Raw genomic sequence first — 25,223 nt, 5'->3', positions numbered from 1 at the left:
AAGAAAGATTAGATATTAGTAAGAAATATTTATATAAATTATTTAGAATTAGAAGAAAGTTGGGTAAATTGTTTCTAGGAGCCGAGAAAAATAGATTTCGATTTTGGTTATTCCAAATGGTCTAGGATGGCGTAGATTTTGTGTCAACAAGAAACCGGTAGATTTTGTTGACACAAAATCTACCGGTTTCTTGTTCTAACACAAGTCATAAGTTCGGTACGAGATTTTAAAGAGAAAAGGGGTTTTTGGTTTATTCGTCAACTTACAAAAAGAAAAATAAATATTGTTGTTTTTTGTATACAAAGTAAGTAGTAAAAAAACCAGTTTGTTAAGTTTTGTGGTAGCAGCCAAGCAGTGCAAGCAGAGCTTCAAAGTTCACAATTGTAAGTTTCTTTAAATAAAAAATATTTGAGGCTAGGTTGTCGATGTTTTAATTGAAAGGACACCAGATTCGAAGAGTTAGAAGCAGCATCAGATTGTCAATTTTAATTTCTATAAAAAATAATTTTTTTGGACAAATATCGACTTAGGAGGAGAGTACCTGAACCAGGAGGAGTTGGAGCCAAAGAAAAAGCAGTTTCAAAATAGAAATATATTTTTTTTTATTTTCATTTTCAAGACGTTTTCAGCGAGTTTAGAATGGAATAAAAATATTTTATCAATGATTTAATAGAAACAGTTTTCTCATTAATTCCTAGAACTGGAGAGCACGTTAGGAACATCTGATCTATGTATTGTAGATGTTGAAAATTTATGGTATACCTTTGTTCTGTTAGAAAATTTTATGTATTTATATAAACTCCATTCGCTTAGCTCGGGCATATTTTGACAGATTTATTGTCGGAAACCTACAACACAACAATTCCTACTTCTCAGTATTAATAGTTCAAGTATCCTACTACTTTGTTTAAAAAAAGAAGAATTATTCTAAATAGTGGAAGTGTATACTAAACACATCAAATTTTGGGTAGTATATATTAAAAAAATATATTTTAGTTTTTATAATTTAACATAAATATTTATTATATGGTGCAGATAAATAAATATTTATTGTCGGTAATTCGCAAAGTTCTATTTTATTTAATATTTAGTTTGTTTACTATTAATATTGGCTATGAGTACGTGTGCTTTGTTGTATAGTAATTTCCAGCCACTTTTAGTCTGTCAAAAAGTAACTAACTTCGCAAAAAAATAATTACTTCTTATTTAGGATACAATATATTGATAGATTTCATATTTGATAATTTTGTGGTTCTATTATTCTTTTTGGTCCTCCTATTTGCAAATCAAAATCTCTTTTATTGAGAATGGACATTGAAAAAAAAGCCAAATTGTCTCAATAAAAAAGATGGCGGCATACGGTTGCCTTTCTATCTTTGACATACAGACCTCCCATAAAGAAATTGTTGATGATCATCAACAATTTCCACCTTAGCCTCCACAGACAATTTCCATTTAACTTCAATAAATCTCTTAAGACACTCCAAAAAAAGTTTGCTAATCTGGGCATCACCCCTTTTTCTAAAATTAAATAACAATAGAAATGGTTAAGAAACCTTACTTAAATTGATATTTCTCCTATATATCCACAAACCTCAACTATGCATTCGTCCCGTAGTATCATTCATTAATTCTCCTAATTGCAACATTGCAGGTTTTTTGGCTGATATTCTTTCAACAGCATATAATCATGATAACGATATCAATATCTCAGACTCCTTCAAGTTTAACGTTTTTATCAATAACTTCCAACTACCTGTAAGGTTCCAAGTAGTAAGTTTTGATGTTGTGTCTCTCTTTACCAACTTACCGTTACCTGTTGTGCTTACTTCTTTACATAATCACTGGAATCAAATTCAACCCCACTGTCCTTTTGGATGGGAAACTTTCGTGGAACTCATCAAGTTGGTGTTTGACACCAACTATCTGGTGTTGAATGATAGATTTTTTTTGGGACCCCTATGGATCTTCCATTTCTCCCCTTCTGGTTGGTTTCGTCTTAGATGACTTTATTGTAGATAGACTAAGTCACTTTGATTACAATATTTCTTTTGTTAAGAGGTATGTTGACGACTCGATTCTGGCCGTACCCACTGAACAAATTACTCACACCCTTTTTGTTTTCAATGAATACAATCCCCACTTGCAGTTCACATGCGAGATGGAGATAAATAATATCATTCCCTTACTTAACATGTTAATTGTACGAGGTGTTGACAACATTCTAAGAACCAAATGGTTTAGAAAGAGCGTTGCAAGCAATCGCTTCCTTAATTATTATTCCTTTCACCCTAAAAGATTCAAACACAACCTCGTACAGGGATTAGCCTTAAGGACTCATAAGTTGTCAGTTAATCAAAACTATATTAATTGAGAATTCTTATCCAACTTTTCTTATTAATGATATCTTTTTTCCACTGCTAGGTCCTTACTTGACCCGACCTATACCAATGTGGGAGATTTTCATACCATACTTGACTATATATATTCATATATAATATACAAACTTTGACAGTTATATTTACAGATTGGTGTTTTTTAAATTGTTATTGAATTTGTTCTTAATCCGGTTAAAACAGGAACAAACAAGATTTTCTCTATTATTTAATCACGTACAAGATTTCACATTTATTTCCGTTATAGCTGCCTATATCCGAAAGAAATTTCACACCACATTACCCACTTTGTCGCCATAATCGCTACCCCAAGGTCACTTTCTCTCTTAAAACGATCCGTAGGCGGATAAATGGAGGGGAGACATGGCATTGCGACATCAGAAGCTATTTATTTTATTTATAAATTACCGTCGGAGGACGAAATCGTCTTGCTCCTTGGATAAATACTCGCCCACTGGTTTATCGGCAAGAAACGGCGACCTCAGTTTTTCCAAGGATTAGGGCACCCAATACCGTCATGGATAAGTGGATAATGAAAATGATCGAAGCCACTTTGGCAGTAGGTGTCTCCAGAGAAGGATTTTAGATACTGGGACAACTGACTTGTGAAAGAAACAAAGAAAGTAATTAGTTTGTATTTTAGTTTTAGAACTGTGTTTTAAATATTTTTTCTTTTAAATATCTCACTGCAGTTGCAGTAATCTCTTGGTTTTTACTATTTATTCAGCATTTTGTTCCATTTTTAATCTTTGTATACCGCTTTTTTCTTATTTTTTCATGAAAATATTATTTATACAACATTCTGGATCGAGATACATCCAAATATCATGGAATAGATAACGATATAGGAAGAAGGCACATGTTAAAAAATGAATGGGCTAATTAAATACATACAGGATGATAATTTTTAGTGACTTCCTTTGCATTTGTTATTATAGGAGATACCAAAAGAGTTACAAAAATAGGAGGTAGCCAAACCAAAACCAAAGCCGTGGACTAATGATTCAGGTCTTCCAATTATCTTGCAAAAAAATCTCTAGGCTTACTTTGTAAATGACTGTTAGTTAATTCTAAATGCCGTTTTAGTTTATTAGGAAGCATACTTTCAGCTGCAAGTGCTTTATAACAAACAGGTTGAAGAAGGTCTGTATCCCGTTTAGTACTACAGATACATCAAAAATTCAAATATTAGTCGTCATATTTCTATATTTTTTCTTATTTCTTTCGTTTACCCAAAATTACATTACTCTCCCTTCGTTTTCTATTTTTTTAATGATATTACCTATAGTCAATATGAAAACTCCTCGTTGGTAATTAAAAAAAAAACAAAAGCTCGACTGTGACGCCTCTGGGACAAAACAACGACATCATAGGGCGTCCCTTCGCACGTTTTGGAAAGTCCTGCTTTATATATTAAAAATGCCAAACAATCATCACGTCATTTAGCATGGTAACAGTTAGGATTTTTTCTATGGCTCTAACAGTATTGAAGAGGATGTAAGAAATGTCAGTGTTAACCCTTTTAAAAGAAAATACCAGCAATTAATTTATACCAATTCTTTCACTTGATATTTATAATATGTATACCGTAATTAATAATGTAATTTGTTATTTTTTTCTATCGAAATTTGTGACTAAAAGACTAAAAAACTAAAAAATAGTAATTTACATAACAAGTTCTGAAAGTGATATTTTACGAGACGAGTAGGAAGTTTCCAGAAGAGTCTTGGAATCCTGCAAGTCTCGTAAAAGTACTTTTGGATCGTGTTACGTACAATATTTTTTCTGCAGCCGTTTTGTATGTTAAAAAGAATATATGGATAAACTTTTATTATGAACTTTTATTAAACACTTTAAAGTTACTCACGTGAACTCAACATTAGAAAAATCTACTTATAACACAATTATAACAATTATTTACATTGATATTGTTAGGAATATTAACAGAAGTGGCAGTATTGAAATTAGTGTTAGACGTGTCAGTACTTTTACTATTTTTTGAATTAACTTGGTTGCAGCCGTTTTCAATCTGTGAAGCTAAGTGAATTTTATTTCTCAAAGAATTTTCTACGTATCCCTCTGCTACATTAGTTGATTTCCATCCTCCGCGTCTTTTCAAGTTGGTTATAGTACCACCACTATCAGCCAGTAAAGTAGCTGAGCTCCTTCATAGACAGTGCCCGGTGTACTCTTTGGGATGCGGTAATTTAAGAAATTCAGCAATAGTGCAGGCGATTTTTCCAAAAGTGTGAATACCAATAGGTTGTATAGTACACCTTCCATTTTTGTAGTATACAAATAATCTATGATTTGGTGTGTTTGCTTGACGTAATGACAAATATTTTCTGTATAAAGAAATGTTATTTTCTCCAGTAACCACAAAGGTTCTTTCCATGTTCGTTTCGGAATTAGGAATTTTAATCACTAACATGGTTATCTTATCTTCTATATCATCTAAACTCATTTTGCAAAGCTCCTCACGACAACAAGCGCCTGCCAAACCAAGTATTAATGCAACCTAAAATTTACAAAAAAAAAATAATAAAAAAAAAGAGAAATTAGATTTAATTATATAACCTTTGTCATTAAGTAGATCTTATCTTTAGCTTTTGATAAAAATTTATCTATTTCTTCTTTATTCAATACTTTCGATTTTTTTGGTTTGTAGCCGATGAATTTTCTTTTAAGGAAAACAATAACTTTTGGATGGCGGCTTATATCTATATTATTTTTAATGTTAAGTGTGGACTTAAGTATCGAGCAATTGCTCAAAAGGCTTGATGGCTTCAAGATCATAGATTTTTCCATTAGATATGCAAGAATAACTTCTTCATTTATAGTATGTACATTTTTATCATTGCTCCATTTTTGAAATAAATCGTAGACCAATTCATACCTCTTTCTTGACTTTACCGGCAATAATTCATAAATAACGGCTTTAGCAGTTTCCCTAATCTCATCTTAGTCTAGGCGGGATCTGTTTTGGATTGGACATTTTCCATAGGAAGCTATTTTTTGCTGGAATCACTTCAGGATGTGCCCAATATCGATAATCATGATATGCGCCAGTCGCAAACCCTGTGCTAAATTTTTTATTTAACAAAATCTGAAAAGAAAATTTCTCATTTTTTTGCTCCTATTTTCGTTTATAAAAATTATAACAAGTTAAAAGTTTCGTTATTGAATTTTACACAATATTTTGTTAGCTAGAAATTGAAAATTTAATGTTTATTGTTAAAAAATAGCAATAATTGGAAAAAAAGTACAAAAAAATGAAGTTAATCCTTTAAATGTTTTCGACTTTCTAAACTTGACCTACAAGCTCCATATTCCGCCTAGAAGAACCTTTTAATATGTTTAAAACGGACGCTAAATTTTGTTAAGATCCGTCGGATAGGTTTTGCATAATAATTTTGAAAAAAAATCGCAAATTTTCAAATTTATAGTAGGCCCTAAATAAGGCCCTCAGATAGATGCAAATTTTTTTACACATAAAAGAAGGTTCAAACTTTCAAATGCTTTTTGTAAAATTCAAATCGGTTCACTAGGAGAGTCTAGAAATTTTTTTAAAGTTTTAAGCATTTTTTAGGCTTATAAACAAATTGAATAACTTTACGAGCTTTAAACATATCAATTTCAAAATTTATTAAAGAACATTAAAAGACGCTTCTTTAAAAAAAAAAGATACATTCGGCTTACGGATTGCTGAGATATTAAAGGTCAAAGTTGGCATACATTTGCCGTGTAACCATAAGTGATAGAGGGCTCGTTTTTAAACAAATACCCTCGTCTTGTCAAGTACTTTTTATATGAAAAGTTTTATGTAATGTGCTTTATGGCAACATCCATAAAAAAGAAAAATAAAAAACCATTTTCGCGTAAAATGTCGCTCGGAATGCATTAGAGGTGGTGGTGGGGGACATTCACTCGAAATGTGAATCGGCGAGTTCAAAATCATAGCGCGCGCTAAAAATTGCATTACCTCGGCTTCTTGTTAACAAATTTTCTTTTTTTTTTGAGTCGTTGTCTCGGACGACAAGGATTTCAAATATCATATTTTCAAATACCATTTTTAATTGTAAAATTGGGAAATTTGCAATAAACAATTGTATGTTAAACAAGTAATTGCATTTTTTTTTCATGCATATTTTTTGAGCTTGCAATTTATACATTGAAGTAAATTGTTACTTTTAGTAAACAAATATGTATTTATAAATTGTTAATAAATAATTTAAATTGTTAAAACAAAGGCGAATGAAAAAAATTTTTTTTTTTTCATAAATAAACTTTATTTTGACTCAATCTTCAATATTTTTTTTTAAAGTATTTTTCTTTTTTTTGGAAGGATAAGAATCTTCAGGTCTGACCTTGACCTTCAATATCTCGGCAACCAGTAAGCCGAATATATCGTTTTTTTTAAGAAACGTCTTTTAATGATCTTTAAGTGTATAAATTTTGAAATTGATATGTTTAAAGCTCGTAAAGTTATTCAATTTGTTTAGCCTAAAAAATGTTTAAAACTTTAAAAAATTTTCTAGGCTCTCCTAGTGAACCGATTTGAATTTTACAAAGAGCGTTTGACAGTTTGAGCCTTCTTTTATATGTAAAAAAATTGCAACTATCTGAGGGCCTTATTTAGGGCCTACTATAAATTTGAAAATTTGCGATTTTTTTCCAGTAGGCTGGATTGCAAAATTATTATGCAAAACCTATCCGACCGATCTTTAGCACACGTTTTAAATATATTAAAAAGTTTTTCTAGGCGGAATATGGAGCTTGTAAGTCAAGTTTAGAAAGTCGAAAACATTTAAAGGATTAACTTCATTTTTTTGTATTTTTTTTTCCAATTATTGCTATTTTTTCAACAATAAACATTAAATTTTCAATTTCTAGCTAACGAAATATTGTGTAAAATTGAATAACGAAACTTTTAACTTCTTATAATTTTTTCTCTAGGATCAATATTTTCCGAATTATATACGAAAATAAGAGCAAAAACATGAGAAATTTTCAATTGATTTCAGATTTTGTTAAATAAAAAATTTAGCACAGGGTTTGCGACTGGCGCATATCGTGATTATCGATATTGGGCATATCCTGAAGTGATTCCAGCAAAAAGATAGTCCATTATGGTCTGAATTTCTACAGATCCCGCCTAGTCTATCTGGAATCATTTCGGCTTCACTTTCACCATTTCGGCTGATTTCCATTTCTTGGAATTGAAAAACGAAAAACTGAGCGAAAACACACGAATATTAAATGACAAGCGTTGTCATAATAAAATACAAAGTTGATGTTATTGTCAATGCCGTTACCTAACTAACCAAAATCGTCTCGAAAATGAAAAAAATTAGTCCCGAAAGTAGCTACTCTCGGTACGAGTTGTGTAAAATGGTACTTTCGATTTAATAAATCATACCGAAAGTTTTATTTTCGGAACGGCTGTAGAAAAATGATTTATGTTAACATTTTTGTCTTGTTTTTTGTTTAAATATTATTTCTTGTTTATTTTAATCTTGAATAAAAAGGACAAAATTAAACGGTTTATCATTCGGTTTTAATTAAGGTTTCGTGAGTTTTCTATATATAACGGAAATATTAAACAAAATTTGTAAAGTATTCTTTAGTAAATTTTTCGGTTGCTACCAAAATATTCCTAGATTCCTCCCTGTCCTCTAATTCACCACTGTTGGTTTACTTTGCTGCCACCATCAAACTGTCCTTTTTTCTTATCGAAATCGGTGAATTTAATCTGAGAGCTCAAGAGCGTAGAGCATCCATTCCAGTTTTCTGTAATCAAGTTGTCAATGGACCATGCAAATCGCCGTCTTTGTCAACTTCTAATTGAAATTTTTAGGAGTGTTCTCGAAGAACTGATCCGTAAATTACGTTAATGAAAAAATATTCGGGCTCGCGCTTTTTTATCGACCCATTTTCGTGATTGTTGTCTTTATTTGTCAACTTTAACACTTTGTTTGAAAAAGCGAAAGTACCAAAGTAAAATCAACACAGTATCGTCTAAAATTAACCTATTTTAAGTATACTTGGTTCACTGATCCCTGACCCAACAGTCTAGTAAATTTATTAATAAGTTTTTTGCTACGTTGTTTAAACTTTTTGGTAAACTGGAAATCGCTGAAAATTACTATACGACCAAGCACACGTGCTCATGCTCATAGCTGATATAAATTGTAACTTAAAAATAAAAAATATTGATATGTTAAGAGTTTATTTAACAAACAACACATCCAAAAATTAAACTTTTGGCAAATTAAGAAAAACTGCCCAGCTTCCATTTATTTCAAATCTTACTTTTACTAAGATATTCATTGGAAGAAATGTGGATATCAAAATAATTGTACAAGTTGATTTCATGTTTTCATTGATTTTTTAAACAAAAATCGGTAAAACCCTGCAAATATATCGGAAAATGAACATATACAATATCCTCGTAGAAATAACAAAAAATTCTATGATGTCTATTCGCAACCACTGCTATTATCATCGCTAAATAGTTCTACGACTGGAGTAAGATCCTTGGTTTCCCCGGATTCTGGTTCTAAATTAAGATAAAATTCTTTATCAAGAGGATTCTTAAGATCCATTAGATCGCGAAACTTTGGTTGACATATTTTATTTTTCGCTTTATTTGGTATCAGAGTTATTTGTTTTGCTGTTGTTTTTCCAGTAATGGCGTATAATGTCCATGGGCCGTGAAAACTTTGATGTATTAAAACTTGTCCAACATACTTTTCAGATATTTGGCACATTCTTACTGGTTTCAATGAAATTTTTGGTTTTAGATTCTTTAAAAATAAATCCTTAAAGCTTTCGTCCATAAAAAACCAGTCTGTTTCTTTCCCAATATTCTTCTTCTTCTTTAGATGCAAATCCACTAATGGATGTTAGCGATCACATTTTCCATTAATTCTCTATTTCTTGCAATATGTATCAGAGATTGTATGTCGTTAATCCCTGTCCATTGCCTTATGTTTCGGAGCCAGGACATATGTTTCGGATGTCCTGGCTCCGAAACATAAGGCAATGGACCATTGCCAATTCCCAATATTAACCACTTTAAATGTAGAAGGTTTAAACATTGACTGTTAAATAAGATCATCTCATTCTTATGGAACATCAACAACTACTTTTTTTTGCACGCGAAATGAGACTAAAGTCACTATCGTAAGGTATGTATAAATGTCCTTGCATTGGGTATACGTGTGTTATCTCTAATCCTAATTTCAGTACATGCACCAGGATATATGAAAAGCGGATAAATATGTAGTTTTTATTCTGACTCGGACAACCATCAGAGAAAAACCATATTTTATTCATTTTACCGAGTATATGATCTTTTAGATAATGAAATATCATGGAAGTTACTTTATTTTGACCATGTTTAGCCATTCATTCGTGATAGAGATACATATAGACATCATTGCCTTTGATATCGTGTACACCAAATACATAGTACCAAAGTTGTCTGCTGTAGAAAACTTTATTTGTAGGTAAGTCAAAGGCTAGTGCAGATACATTATTACTTTGCTGACATTTATGTTTAGTTTTTCGTTTTATATCATAGAATGCCTTTGCTTTAGCATGACGAAGGTTTCTCACTTGAAGCAGTTCCTTTTTTGATGATTCCTCGATATTCGGTAGTTTGAGTTGGGTTTTAGTTTCATCACAGAATGTGCAAGTGTCACATCTGGGGTAAGAAAAAGATTTGTTAAATCGAGTTTGAAATATGTTATAATAAACAAAGTAAGAAACCTTGGACTGTAAGTGAAGTTCTTTAAAGGCTCTGTACATATTTTTTACATTTAACTATGATAGTAGATAAATTTTCTTTTTGTTCAGTCTCTGTGTATAATGACTTTGGCGGCCTTTGAATGAAGAAATGTTAGCTATTATGTTTTCTATATCAGCAGGGTGTGTCTTCTTAGGCCTATTTGTATCCTTGGTCCGGGCTTTTTTTTGGTGAACATCCACTCATTGCTAAGCTATTTCTAATTCGACGGATCTGTATTTCAGTAACACCGAAAATACGAAGAAGAGCTTAGTAGATAGGCTATGTATTTCCTGGCTCATCCCCTAAATCGCATCCCCTAAAATCGCAACCCCCGGTCGTAAGTTCCAAACGGCTTAACGTAGGATGACGTACGAGGGCTCGTTGGAAAGGGGATGAAAAATGGGGTTGAATGCAGTATGTGCCGTGCGCATCGGAGCATGCCAAAAGGTCATTATTAGGTATCTTTGTTTCTATTGGTCCGATCGTGACGTACGAGGGCTCGTTGGAACGGGGAGGAGACGGGGACACAAAAAACAAAGATGGCAGCATTGCCAAATGGGCGCTAGAATGTATCTTTGTTGCTATTGGCATGATTTTGACGTATGAGGTGTCAAATGAAAGCGTAGGTGACACAGAAGCCATGTCAACGATTAGTATGAACATTCTTCTTCTTCTTCGTCTTCGTCTTCTTCTTCTTGTCCGTACAGTGCCTAATAGAACGTGACATTCGACGTAGAACGTGACATTCGACGCAGGACGTGACATTCGACGTAGAACGTGAAATGTCACATGACATTCGACGCACGACGTGACATTCGACGTAGAACGTGAAATGTCACGTGACATTCGACGCAGGACGTGACATTCGATGCAGAACGTGAAATGACGTGACATTCGACGTAGAACGTGACAGTTATGTGACATTCGACGCAGGACGTGACATTCGACGCAGGACGTGACATTCGACATAGAACGTGAAATGACGTGACATTCGATACAGAATGTAACAGGGTATCAAAGAGATCTTATACATAGAATTTTATTAAATTAGACATCACAATGTAATTCATCATTCAAAATCCTTTAATTTGATGGGTCATACGTCGATTTCCGCTTATCCGTTCAAAAGATATATGGTAAGGTGTCATAACGGCCGTTGTAATAACTTGGTCGAACTATAAATGCTTATTTATTGTTATTGACGGTAAAACAAAACCATTGGCATAGAAAAATCTCTTATCGCAGTTTGATCTCTAGCAAACCCTAACTCGCTCAATTTTGCACCAAGTGCTCCGTGCAGTATACCATTAGAAAGGTATTTTCATGTATATTACGAAAATTACCGACCAAGTGCGATACGATCATTATTTATGGCTAAAAACATCATAAAACGAACCAACGTCAAATTCCCAATTCTCTTGTACTAATACAAATTATATCTTTATAAAATTTATCTAGAAACTTGCCATATAAAACGTGACATTCTACGTAGAACATATTCAGTAGTAATGCGTAGGAGAAATATACATATCTTTCATTAAAATATCTTTTATTATTGAGTTACATATAGTACATATATAGTTACTACAAGTTATATATACAACACTGAAACTTTTTTATTAAAAAAAGACATAGACATGTACAAGTATTGTTTATTTACATTACATTAGACAATAAGGCATGTAAACAGACAAGCACCGTGATTTATACTAATTTCCAAAAATTGTTAATACAGTTATTTATACAAAAATCCAAACACACACACATCTTCTGACTGAAGAAGTTTTTGTGTAATATTAACCGTATTTTTATAAAACATGTATTATATGGATAAAATTAGTATTAATCAAAGAATTGAAATTATATACAGAAATATATTAAATATGTTAAAAGATAGTGCATTTGTTAGCAAAACCGGATGAAGCCTCGTGATAACGCGGTACCGCATAATTCAAAACACGTAAACAAGTGTGATAACAAATTTTATTTTAATCATTGGAAAAACAAGTACACCGGAAAGAAAACCGCAGTTGCTACATTTTGTAAAATGTATGATGATATCAGCAACCACATTAACAAAATTCTAAATTGATAAAAACGATTCGCTTACCGCAATATCTATTTATTGTATACCATAAAAATTAGTTGAAGAAATAAAAATAAATATATAAATATGAGCATTTCTAGAACACAAGGTGTTGCTTATCAATGAAACGAATCAGTTGATGGTACCGTACGCGCATTAGGTTGACGCAACTTGGGCTCGCGTGGGGCGATATGCTGCTCTGTTCTTTAAAAGACCGAGGAGCGCATACGGTGTCACAGTTCGCATCGCAAACATACAACAACAACAACAAGTTCGCAGTAGTCAATACGGTGTGCAGTGACTTACATATATCTGATAAAGGTAAGCGGTTTTTGTCTTTTGTATATTTCTATGTATTTATTATGTCCTTTTTATCATTGTATTTTATGAGAATTGTACATCTCTCTGTTCGTATTTCATGCAGTATTTATTATGTCCTTTTTATCTATTTGGGTGTTGTAAAACATTTCACGTCTGCTATTTTTTATAAGAAGTATTCTCCGCTATTCGTATTTCGATTTCTTGTAGTATATGGTTCTTCTCTATTGCCGAGTATGTAATGCATCTCTCCATTCACGTTAAGCGGAAAAACTATAGTTTGTTCTATTGTTGTTGTAGATGGATCTATCAAAACTAAATAATTCATCCTTGGTTGCAGAACGTAAGCCAATAAAAAAACTTAAAGATCTGCAAATTGGAGAAAAATTTACCATTCACAGTGCAAAGGTGGTAACAACACAATTTGGGGATACAGTTCTGCTGGATTTGGGCGCTGACGTTGTTTTCTTACCACAGCGGGTAACCAAAGCCTACCAAGCAGCAATAACGGACCTCAACAGCGGAAACTATTCGCTGATATACGAAGGGGAAGTTGATATTGGAAAAAGCAGACTCCTAGCATCCTTTAAGATAGTTGAATAAGGTAAGTGATTTTTTCTTATTGTTTGTCTGTGTGAGTAGCCATAGCCATGCATATAAAACAAGTGATTAAACAGTCTGATGATTTGATGCACATTATTAAAAAGCTTAGTAAAATAATTTTCGATAAATTCACTGAAAGAGATCGTAAAGTTTGGACAAGACGGTTAAATAGTCAAATTTTTAGATGTAGTAAAGTAATTAAAAACAATAGACTATCCGTAGGAACAGTTAGAAAATTGCAAACTTACATAGGACATTTTAAGCATTTTAGACAAATTATTTTAAATTTTAATAATAAGTACGTTGGGTTGGGGCTTAATTCAAAATTGCGCAATAGAGTTAAATGGGAAAATGTCATTTCGTGTTTTGCTAGTCGAATTAAAACTGGAGTTATAGTTAATTTAGTGCATAAGGACTTAACACAGTTCCTAAATGATTGTTATATTATTTTTAGTAGAAAAATTAAAATTATTTTAAAAACAAATAGAATTCTTAAAGTCAATACTACATTTTGCGGCGAATTCATTAAAAAATCGAGTGATACCGAAAGTTTAGATTTAAAATATTTTAACACTAAAAATGCTATTATAGACACATCGACCGATTTACATCTTTGGTTTAGTGAAAATGTTAAGGATAAAATTTTTACAAAGCTGTCTGAATTTGCAGAAAAAGATTCGGGTGCTGCTCTGTCTAAAGTAATCTCATTAGAAGTCAATATTAATAAAGTAGAAATAGGAAACGGTTCATCGTTCATTGACTTGCCAAAAGAGATTAGCAATAAAAAGGCTTGTATTAATGTGCATAACGTTGATCAGGCTTGTTTTTATTGGTCGATTGTTAGCGCTCTGTATCCTGTTAACAAAAATGCTGGACGAGTTTCGAAATATCCACATTATTCTACTGTTTTGCAAACGGATAAATTAGAAAGCCCAATGCCAATAAACCAAATTTCAAAATTCGAAAAATCAAACGCCATATCTGTCAATGTGTTTGCATTAGAATTAAACGTAGTGAAGGACAAACAATTTTATGAAGTAGTACCTGCCAGACTGACACCGCAAAAGATGGAAAAGCATGTTAATTTGCTCCTAATACAAGATAAATATTTTCCAAAATTAAACGATTACGATGCTCCTCCAGAAGATGATGATGATCAGACTGAAATACGCCTTCATTATTGTTGGATTAAAGATTTAGGAAAATTAGTAAAATCGCAATTAAACAAAAACACACGTAAAAAATATATTTGCGATCGTTGTTTAAACTATTTTCACAGCGAAAGCAAACTAGCAGAGCACGAAGAAATGTGTTCAGATGTGAATAAATGCAAAATGACTGTTCCCAAATATGACCATGTGGCTTTTCGCAATTTTACATACAAACAAACAACTCCGTTTATAGTTTATGCTGATTTTGAATGCCAATTACATAATTTTACAGATTCAAATGTCTCATTGAGTAAAACAGCAAAATATCAGAAACATGTACCTTTTAGTGCAGGTTATTATTTGAAATGTGCTTACGATGATAGTTTATCTTATTTTAATAGCTATAGAGGTGAAAATTGCATGGAGTGGTTCGCAAAAGAAATGGCCGAAATTTCCAAATTTGTAAATTCCAAAATAAAGACAATTGTACCTATGGTCGAAAAGCCCAACACAAATATGGCAACTGTTTGCCATATTTGTGGCAAACGCTTTTTGGCTACAGATACAATTGTTGTAGATCACGATCATTTTACGGGACAAGTACGGGGATTTGCGCACCAAGCATGTAATTTGAACTTTAAAAAATTGTTTGTCGTCCCAATCGTATTTCATAATTTTAGTGGCTACGACTCGCATTTTATGATTATAGATCTTTGCAAGCATGGGCACTTGAGCTTACTTCCCATTAATAAAGAAAAATATATTTCATTTACATTACAATCTGACGAACATCAAATTAAATTACGATTTATTGATTCACTTAGATTTATGGGAGCTTCACTTGATGAATTGGCATCTCTTTTAGATATATCAGAAAAGAAGATTTTAAAACGAGAATTTAGTCAAGTAGATAATGATACATTTAATTTGTTAACTTGTAAAGGAGTATTTTGTTACGATTATATTGATAGTTTGGAAAAATTGGATGAAACTTCTTTACCCACAATTAACCATTTTTATAATAAGTTAAATAATGAATACATTAGTGAAGAGAAGTATGCTCATGCCCAAAATGTTTGGCAGAAATTTAATTGTAAAAATTTGGGGGAATACAGCGATTTGTATTTAAAAACAGATATTCTGCTGTTGGCTGATGTGTTTGAGCAGTTTCGACAAAAATGTCGAGACACATATAAATTAGATCCAGCATGGTATTATACTATGCCAGGATACACTTGGGATTGTATGTTGAGATATACACAATGTAAATTAGAATTGCTAAAAGATGTGGATATGATCTTGTTTATGGAAAAAGCCATAAGAGGTGGGATATCTGTTTGTAGCAACAGATATTCGGAGGCCAACAACAAATACATTTCGTCGTATGATCCCACACGGCCCTCTAAGTACATCCTCTATTTAGATGTAAACAATCTGTATGGCTGGGCCATGAGTGAAGCTTTACCAATAGGAGGATTCAAGTGGATCGAAGACGTAACCAAATTTGGTGTTGGTAATCTTCCCGAAGGCCATATAGATATTATGTCAATACAGGATGATGCAAAGGAGGGCTATTTTTTCCAAGTTGACTTGGAGTATCCACGCGAATTACACGACAAACATAAAGATTTTCCATTTGCTGCCGAACACCGCATTCCGCCGGGTTCAAAATTGCCAAAGTTAATACCAACTTTATATCACAAAACCAAATATATTATGCATTATAGAAATCTTAAACAGGCATTAGCCAACGGGTTAATTTTAACAAAAATACATAAAGTTTTGAAATTTAATCAATCTGCGTGGTTGCGACCGTATATCGAGTTAAATACAAATTTACGGGCGGCAGCCACCAACAGTTTTGAGAAAAATTTGTTCAAATTAATGAATAATGCTGTGTTCGGCAAGACCATGGAGAACATAAGACGTCATCGTATTGTAAAATTATGTAAAAAATGGCATGGAAGGTACGGAGCCAGAAATCTGATTGCAAGTAGTCGATTTCACAGTCGTACGATCTTTAGCGAAAATTTGGTTGCCATTGAACTAAAGAAAGCAGAGGTATGTTTTAATAAACCCCTGTATATAGGCGCAGCAATCCTCGATATATCCAAATTATGTATGTATGATTTTCACTACAACTTTATGCTTCCAACGATGGGAGAGAAAAACTGTTCATTGCTGTACATGGATACAGATAGCTTTATTTATGAATTGCAATGTTCAGATGCATATAGAGAGGTTTTAAAGGCGCATCCAAGTAAATTCGATACCTCAGACTATGCCGAAAACAACCCATACGAAATAGAAAGGTTAAATAAAAAAATCCCCGGATTAATGAAGGACGAGGCAAATGGGAAAATAATTACACATTTTATTGGATTACGATCAAAAATGTACACATTTAAACTGCAAATAACTGACGAGGAGAGGGAAAAAGAGAGACAGCGTCTAGAAAGAAAACAACTAAACAAAGAGAGAATTGAATGTGACATAGGAAATTTGGGAATAACGAAAAAAGCAAAAGGAGTGAAATATAACGTCGTTCGAAATAAAATTACGTACGAAGACTATGAAAAATGTCTTAAAGAATTCAAAATTCAAACCGCGAGCCAAAGATGTATTCGGTCGTACCAACACTCAGTATTTAGCATCGAGCAATCCAAAACGGCTCTAAGTCCTTATGACGATAAGAGGTACTTAATACCAAAATCATTTAATACGCTTCCGTGGGGACATTATCTTGTTGAATAACATGTATTTGTTGTTGCAGAAAAACAGATAATTGGTGTCAAAATTCGTTTGATCATGTCTTGTTTGATACTACTTGGTTCTTTCAATGTAGATGCACTATGCATAAATAATTATCTTCTTTTAGTATATGGCTACTCATAAGAACAAAAAAAAAGAAAAGATCACTTATCGCAAAGTTTTTGTAAATATAAAAAATAGTATTAATTTTATAATGTAAGTTTTAATAATAAATTTGTGTAATCTTACATTTTTTGGTTTTATTTATGTTAGATTACAAATAAAAGACAACATATTTATATTAATATTATTTATTCAGTTAAATCATTTACAACTTTAATTTTATAATAATATACAAATTCCTTTAAAGCTAAACTTAACAAAGTGTTTGGACAAATATTGCAATATGCTGCGAAGGCTTCAACTGGTCCATGTAAAGAGTCTATAGCACCAAAATTGTTCTTGATGAAAGTTGAAATGTTTATATAGTATTCGTGAAATTGTAAACTCTTTAACAGCACCACTCTATGCGACATCATGCTCTGGTCTGCTTCTATAATTTGGTTGACGTCATCTTCCCACAAATAAAATGCGGCTCCAAATTTCTCGATTGTCAGCAACTTTACATTTTCCATCACCAATTGTCTTAGTTTGCAAAAATCACCACACATAAATTCGATGGGATCATACTCATCTGCATAAGTCGGTAGATCTGCTTGGAAAAAATCACTCATTTTTTCTTTAAACCACTCAATTATGGCTTCCCACTCGAATGTGCTTAAACTGATTCTGTTAAAATTACCATGTTTACACAGAATGATGGATGGTGAAAAATCTCGAGCTGGAGATAGACCAATTTTTATATGGAGAGAGCTCATTGGATATGTAGTTTCCAATAAACAATATACTTCATTTGTGGCTGCTGCTTCAAATTTTGCCAATACTCGATCTAATTCGGCGCCAGGACTAGGCGGTTGACCATCTTCATCGTAGCCAAATTCTATACTAAATTCACTGCTATCATCATCGAAATTAACAGGCTGACTGTCATAACCACTATCTTGAGAGCTCATCATCATCTTCTTGTTTCGAATACCGTTGACGAAATGGGTGTAAACTGAACATCGTAGTTTGTCTTAAATTTATACTTTTGTCATCCCCCACTCCTTGTGGTTAATTGTAAGCCTTTTTTAGAAAAGTGTATGTCTACGCGGCGAATCGAAATATAGATCCTCAAACTATATTCGATTTATTTATCCAGCTGTTGTGTTTGCTATCCATTCCTAACCATTTCACATACATCTTATTGCCTTTTCGTCTGAGTACTTTTTCGACCAGATATATGTCAGGGTTTGATGTTTTCTGCAATTCTTCTTCGTAAAAACCGCCACTAATCGGCGCACCTTGCATGTCTTCGAGCAAATACGTTATAGGATTTGTTATCTTAACTTGTACAATTTTAAATAATTCAGTAGTCCAATTGGGCGTGTATGCCTTTTCGAAGAAATGTTTTGCCTTTGATACACGTACAATGTCGCCAACTTTAAACTTTCGTGGACCGGCAATCTTTAAATGAGTATAACTTTTGTTTAAAATGGCTTTTTCGTTGGATTTGTTAACCTGAGACGGTTTGTATCCTGTTTTACTGTGTTTTGTGTTGTTGTATTCCTCGGTGATTATGGGTAGAGCATCTAACCATTTGTACGATCCATGTAAACTGAAATACTTGTACAACTTTGCTTTCAACGTTCTAATAACTCTTTCGCAAATAGCAGCTTTTTTGATCGTGTAGGTGCTGTAATGATTAATTTCATGTTTTTTCATTAAATTTTGAAATTTTCTGTTGTAAAATTCGGTTCCCTGATCAGATTGTAAGTTTTTTGGGACTCGTCGAGTATGAGCGAGAATATCCGAAAATGCCCGAGTAATTTCCTCACCAGTCTTCGTTTTTAGAGGACGTGTCCACACAAATTTTGAAAAACAATCAATTACCACTAGTATTAGTTTATAATTTTTATTTTGATGTGCATAAGGACGCATTTCAGCCAAATCCATTTGCCACAAGTCATCTGTTACGTTCCAAATTTAAAGTAGAAAGTCCCACCTCTATTTTATCAAAATTTAAATAATTCAGGACGTGTAAGAGCGGTTGCCTATAATATATTATAAGCAAGGTGGCGAAAATAAAATTAGTAATTTTTAAATAGGGGTAATGTCTGGCAAATTGTGCTGAAGTTAAGGGAACACGTCCTCTTTTTTGTGAAGAAACTAATTTAGATCGTTCTTTCTAGAGTTATCTTGGAAGAATTGGGATCATAAAATTGAAATTTTTGAATCTCGGTATTATTCGGTGACCTCCGTGTGTCAAGTTGTCAAGTGTTCGGAAAGACGACGGAAAGAAAGTGATTCCAGATTTGACGGTGTTACTGAAAGGTTGGGCTAGATTAAAAACGGCATTTTGTTTTTTTGCTTTTGCTGCTGTTCCATGTGGGATCTGGACTAGTCCGAACCGTGTGGATATTCAAGGGGATTTGCTGCCTTCGTGGAAGGGTTTTTTTGGAATATCCACAATTTCGCTAAAAAAAGCGGATCTACAGTACACGTGAATACCGGGAGTCGTATTTAGATCAAGAAATTAGCCTTAATCACGAGTCCAAATAGCCGGCTACGCTTCGGTCCAATTTGGGATATTTCAAACCCCTAATCTGGCTAAGAAGGGTGAGTGTTAGAACATTTCGTTTTTAATTAATTAAAAAGTTGTAGTTATTTTTTTATCCCATCTCTAAAAAGCTATTCACATTTTTATCAGTTTTCATACATTCAAGTTCGGAGACAAGTTTTTTTTTGTATTGCTCCATTATCGCCAAAAGGCAGATAAACAAAGTGTTAAAATCAATATATTTATTTCCAAATAATTATTTTAGACACAGATGGTAATTAATGTTTTCTTGCTTCAGGGTTGGTTGGTTTGTTTGTTTTTTTCTGCTTCTTCTTCTTCGTATTTTTCCGTCTGGCTGTAATTTTTAACTTTTCAACATTGTCACACAAGTCTATGTACAGCGACAAGCGTATGGGATTTTGGATTGAAGACACGCTGAACTATAACTGGAATTCCACGCGGTGAAGTATATGAAAATTCGAGGTATGGATCGATAATTAATTTTCAACGGAAGATTTAAGCACCGTCTAATTTGGTTTGCGGAATACAATAGTTTTTTTTAAAGATTATTTGCTGTTAGTTTTTATTTTCATATTTACAAATACTTTACAGATTTTTTTTTAAAGATAATTTGCGGTTTATTTTATTAATTCAATATTTACACATACCTATTTTAATTTTGTAAACTGCGTCTAAGGGGGGGTTATATATTTGAGATTTATTTTTTTTATATTATTTTCTGCGCACGCACTTGAGCTCACGTGGTGTCCTATTTGCGTTAATTATTTTTTTTGGTTGGTATTGAACCGCACACCCCTTAGCGTCCGGTACTTTTGATACGTCTTACCTTTCATTTTGTTCTGTTAAATAGAAATAACTTATGAATTTTTGTTAGGCAAGTAGAAGCCGCATTTTTATATTATTTTTTTATTAAGCCTATGGTAAAGTTAAATAATATTGTAATATGTAGTATGTATGTATTTATTTTCAACTATTTTGGGAATCTATTTATTAAAATTGACTAAATTCTAATCTGACAATTTCATTTATTTTTTTTTATTTATTCAGGTTGTATACTGTTACTTAGTATTTTAGTAGTAAACCTATTGGTAAGTTGGTGGTTTATTGAATAGTAACGTAGGGAAGGCTGTGGGCCAATTTACCTGGCGCCCCTGATATAACTTCGGATTTTTTTTGTTTTGTGGACCGCACGACCATCTCCACTGTTTTGTCTAGCCGCGAGCCATTCCCAGACTGTCACCGTATAGTACTTTTCTTTCCGGGTGTACGTCTGATTTATATTTGGTACATTTTATAATTTTTTTTATATAGATTCGGTTTTGTACGCCACATATTTTGGCGCCCAACGTGGGGCCCTTAATTAATTAACCGTTTTTTTGTCAACCCCTTGTGTAGATTCCTTTTAATTAGTTAACCTAACGTGTTTGGGCTTTAATTGACTAACTTTGATTTATTTACTTTACCACTGGTTTTGCACTTAGTAGTAGTCTTAGAACTTCGTGTTTAGTGGAAGTGTATGCCAAGAAGTGCTTACTAGTTTTTTTTTGTGTGACGTGAAGTTGGAAGAAGCCAAAAATGGAACTTAAAAGAAGATACTTTGAAGTGGTGTTGTGGAACTTAGAAGAATTATGGATATATTAGGACTTTGAAATATTTCTATTTCAGTTGGAGTTCAAATTTATTTTTTTGAGAAGTTGGACTTCGAAATTCTACATTGTGGTTTAACTTACTTATGTTAGGGAATGTAAAATCTTTTTTTGAGATTATGTTGTGACTTGTAATTTGTTCTGAAACAATGAAATTTTGAAAATCTTTTGTGAAATTTTATAGATTGAATAAAGCGACTATTACTTTTATTTTGCTTTTGGTTTGCTCCCATTAATAAAGTAAACTGTACCTGTGTGTTAATATTTTTACTTATATCTTGATTTTGTTTGAATATTTGCTCCTTTCGGTTGATACATTTTTTTTTAAATTTTGAACTTTGGCAAGATGGTGCGAAAACTTGTACCCAACTACTTAAGGAAAGAGGAACTGGAATATGAACTCAAAATTCGTGGAGTGTCTACTGGCACTGTTGAGTCTATGAGGTCTAGTCTGTCTGATGCACTTAGTCGTGAGGCAGCAAATGAAAGCTTTAGATATCCTGAGCACCCATTCACCTTTTCACAGGATAAAACTGCAATCGAGACTAAACTTGCGGAGCTGAATACGGCTGTTGGAAAGTTTGCCGGAACTCCTACTTGTGCTGAGTCCTTGAGATTGCGGACACAGATTAACCATGTCTTGGGGAGAATTGATCTTATGGTATTGCCAACAGGTGACGATGCAGACGCAGCCCAGGTTGTTAAGTCAGACTTTCTTGCTGAGATTTTGAAGTTGTCACAGGATTTACATGATAAGCAGCATCCAATCGGATCTGGTTCGGTACCAGTAGCGCTCGATGTGATTTCGGTTTTAAATCAGTCTTTTCAGGCAGGGGTAGGACAAGTTCATGCTTCTTCTCCTGGAGCGATGTCACAAGCTGGTAATAATGTTTTTTCAGGGTCTGTCTCTAGTTTTTCTTCTGGGATGATACTTCCTCATAAATGGGGAATAGAAAAGTTTTCAGGTTCTGCTAGGGGTATGTCTATTTCTGCATTTTTTGAGATGGTGAATGAATTGAGTCTCGCTCGTCATGTACCAGATAGTATACTTTTGGAATCAGGTATAGATTTATTTTCGGATAAAGCCTATCAGTTTTATAAAGATGTTCGTCTACGTGTAGGGAGTTGGGCTGAATTAGTTGAAGAGTTTCGTAGGGAGTACCTGTCAGCTCACCATGGGGAAGCGCTTTTTGAAGAGCTTCGGAGGAGAACTCAGCATTCGTCTGAGACTATTGGAGTTTACTTGGCAATAATGAATAGTTACTTTAATCGCTTGCGTTGTCATGTTCCAGAGGAAGTTAAATTGTCTATAGTTATTAGGAATTTGCATCCGTTCTATCAAGATAGATTACGTGATCCTTTGCCAGCTACCTTGGAGGAACTTCGTGTTCTATGTCGCAGTATGGAGGAAAGACGTGATTGTATTAGGAACTATGTTGAACCGAATAGTAGGAAAATGAATACTTTGGAAAAGGACCTAGCTTATATCAGTGTGGATGCTGAAAGTTGTAGTAGTGTTGGTGAGGGTCCTGTTGCTTCATCCGAATCGGAGTCCGCTAGAGGAAAGTTTAGGACTTTAGTCTGTTATCGTTGTAATCAGTCAGGCCATAAGGCAGTAGGGTGTTTAATGAAGAAGGAGGCTGTTCACTGTTTTAAGTGTAAGAAAGAAGGGTTTACAGTCAGAACTTGTCCTTCGTGTAATTCGGGAAACGGAAGGAAGCGCACCTAACTGGTCGAAGAGGTGTTGCCGACGTTGACTCGACCAACCTACGTCCTATTTTAGACTTTATTTTACATCATTCCGAAGGAGATGAACGTCCATATTTGAAAGTTAAAGTCTTAGGAAAGGAAATTTTGGGATTATTGGATTCTGGTGCTTCAAAGACCATTGTAGGAAGAACTGGTTGGAAATTTTTACAAAACTTGGGTTTAGAGTTGGATACTTCGAAGAAGACCGTTTGTAGAGTGGCGAATGGTCAGATGTGTGAATCGTTGGGGGAATGTTTAGTACCTTTCATGGTTAGGGATCGCTTGCGTGTCTTGCCAGTATTAGTTATTTTGGACGTACCGCACATTCTGATTTTAGGATCTGATTTTTGGCGTGTTATGGGTATCGTTCCAGATTTGAGGCATAACGAATGGTATTTTTCGGACGCTCCAGCAATGGTAGGTTCAGTGGATCATCTCCGAGGTCAAACTATTTTGACCGATGCAGAGAAGTCGCAATTGGATGAAGTTATTAATAGAAGTCGTGAACTAATGGGCACTTCTCTTGGTTGTACTGATGTCACTGAGCATGTGATTGTTTGTAAATCTGCACCCATAAAACAACGTTACTATCCTGTATCCCCAGTAATCCAAAGCCATATTGATAAAGAGCTAGAAGATATGTTGGCGAAAGGAGTAGTGGAGCGATCGAATAGTGCTTGGTCGTCCCCGATTCTCTTGGTGAAGAAAAAGGTTCCAGAAGGTGAAGAACCAAAATGGAGGTTCTGCGTAGACTATCGGAAGCTTAATGCCGCAACAGAGAGGGATGGCTACCCATTACCGTACATCTCTAATATTTTAAATAAATTGAAGAACGCGCATTATCTTTCCACCATAGACATTAAGTCGGCGTATTGGCAGGTACCTGTTGCTAAGGCTTCCAGGCCTTATACTGCTTTTACGGTTCCTGGTCGAGGTCTTTTTCAGTTTTGCAGAATGCCTTTTGGATTACATAATGCCCCGGCTACATGGCAGAGGTTGATAGATCGTGTCCTCGGTCCGGAGTTGGAACCCTATGTTTTTACTTACTTGGATGACGTGGTCATCGTGACAAAGTCTATTGAAGAACATGTAAGGATCTTAGAGGAAGTCTTTAGACGCTTGAGAGAAGCTAAGTTAACCGTTAGCTGGGATAAATGTCAATTTTGTAGACCGGAACTAAAGTATTTGGGTCATGTGGTTGATAGGAATGGACTACATGTTGATGGTGATAAGGTCAAGGCTATGCTACGTATCCCAACACCCACATCCGTCAAGGAAGTTCGTAGCATCATAGGCACATTTTCCTGGTATCGAAGATTTATTCCTTCCTTTGCGACACTACTAGCTCCAATTACAGCGATATTGAAGAAAGGAAGAAAATTCAATTGGACCCCGAGTTGTGAAGAATCTTTTCAGAAAATAAAAGAATGTCTAGTTTCTGCTCCGATACTTAATTGTCCTGACTACAATTTGCCTTTTGTTGTCCAATGTGATGCCTCAGGATATGGAGTGGGCGCCGTGTTATTGCAGCCAGGCCCGGATGGTGACGAAGTAATTAGTTTCCTGAGCAGATCACTAACGCGTCAAGAAAGGAATTTTTCCACGACGGAACGGGAATGTTTAGCTGTGTTATGGGCAGTCGAAAAACTGCGTCCTTATTTGGAGGGTGTTCCGTTTACGGTCGTGACTGATCACGCATCCCTCGTATGGCTTCAAAATTTGAAGGATCCTACTGGAAGATTAGCTCGATGGGCGGTAAGATTGCAACAATATGACTTTAAGATTGTGCATCGGAAAGGAAAAGAACATGTTGTCCCCGATTTGTTATCTCGGTCAGTTCCCGTGCTTGATATGGTTGAAGAGGTTGTACCGCTTCCTAGTGGTGATAGTTGGTATGATAAACTTTGTAGAAAAATCGAGTCTAATCCCTTGAAGTATCCTCAGTGGAGAATGTCTGGTGGCAAACTTTATAAATACATCCGTCCCAGTCATGGATTTTTGGTCGAGGAAGTGGACAATTGGAAGGAAGTCGTTCCTAAGGGTCAACGATT

At 34.0% G+C, this 25,223-nt stretch overlaps 2 protein-coding genes across 3 annotated transcripts in view; one reads left to right on the top strand and one right to left on the bottom strand.

The window, feature by feature from the left end:
• The window catches only part of LOC140446755 (neuropeptide SIFamide receptor-like), a 351,230-nt gene that overhangs the window by 100,394 nt on the left and 225,613 nt on the right, over nucleotides 1–25,223 (bottom strand). The gene's annotated exons all lie outside the window — the stretch shown is intronic.
• On the top strand, nucleotides 11,937–17,236 carry LOC140446737 (uncharacterized). Of its 2 annotated transcripts, none has more exons than XM_072539339.1 (2): nucleotides 11,937–12,595; nucleotides 12,933–17,236. In XM_072539339.1, the coding sequence occupies exon 2, from the start codon at nucleotides 13,243–13,245 to the stop codon at nucleotides 17,098–17,100; it is 3,858 nt and encodes a 1,285-aa protein (XP_072395440.1). In that variant the 5' UTR covers nucleotides 11,937–12,595; nucleotides 12,933–13,242; the 3' UTR covers nucleotides 17,101–17,236. The 2 variants fall into 2 exon arrangements, with proteins under 2 accessions (XP_072395440.1, XP_072395432.1); XM_072539331.1 differs by having other exon boundaries at nucleotides 12,893–17,236.

The sequence above is a fragment of the Diabrotica undecimpunctata genome, chromosome 1 (assembly GCF_040954645.1).
Source record: "Diabrotica undecimpunctata isolate CICGRU chromosome 1, icDiaUnde3, whole genome shotgun sequence".
Taxonomy (NCBI): Eukaryota; Metazoa; Arthropoda; class Insecta; order Coleoptera; family Chrysomelidae; genus Diabrotica; species Diabrotica undecimpunctata.
This window is presented reverse-complemented; position numbering and strand designations above follow the sequence as displayed.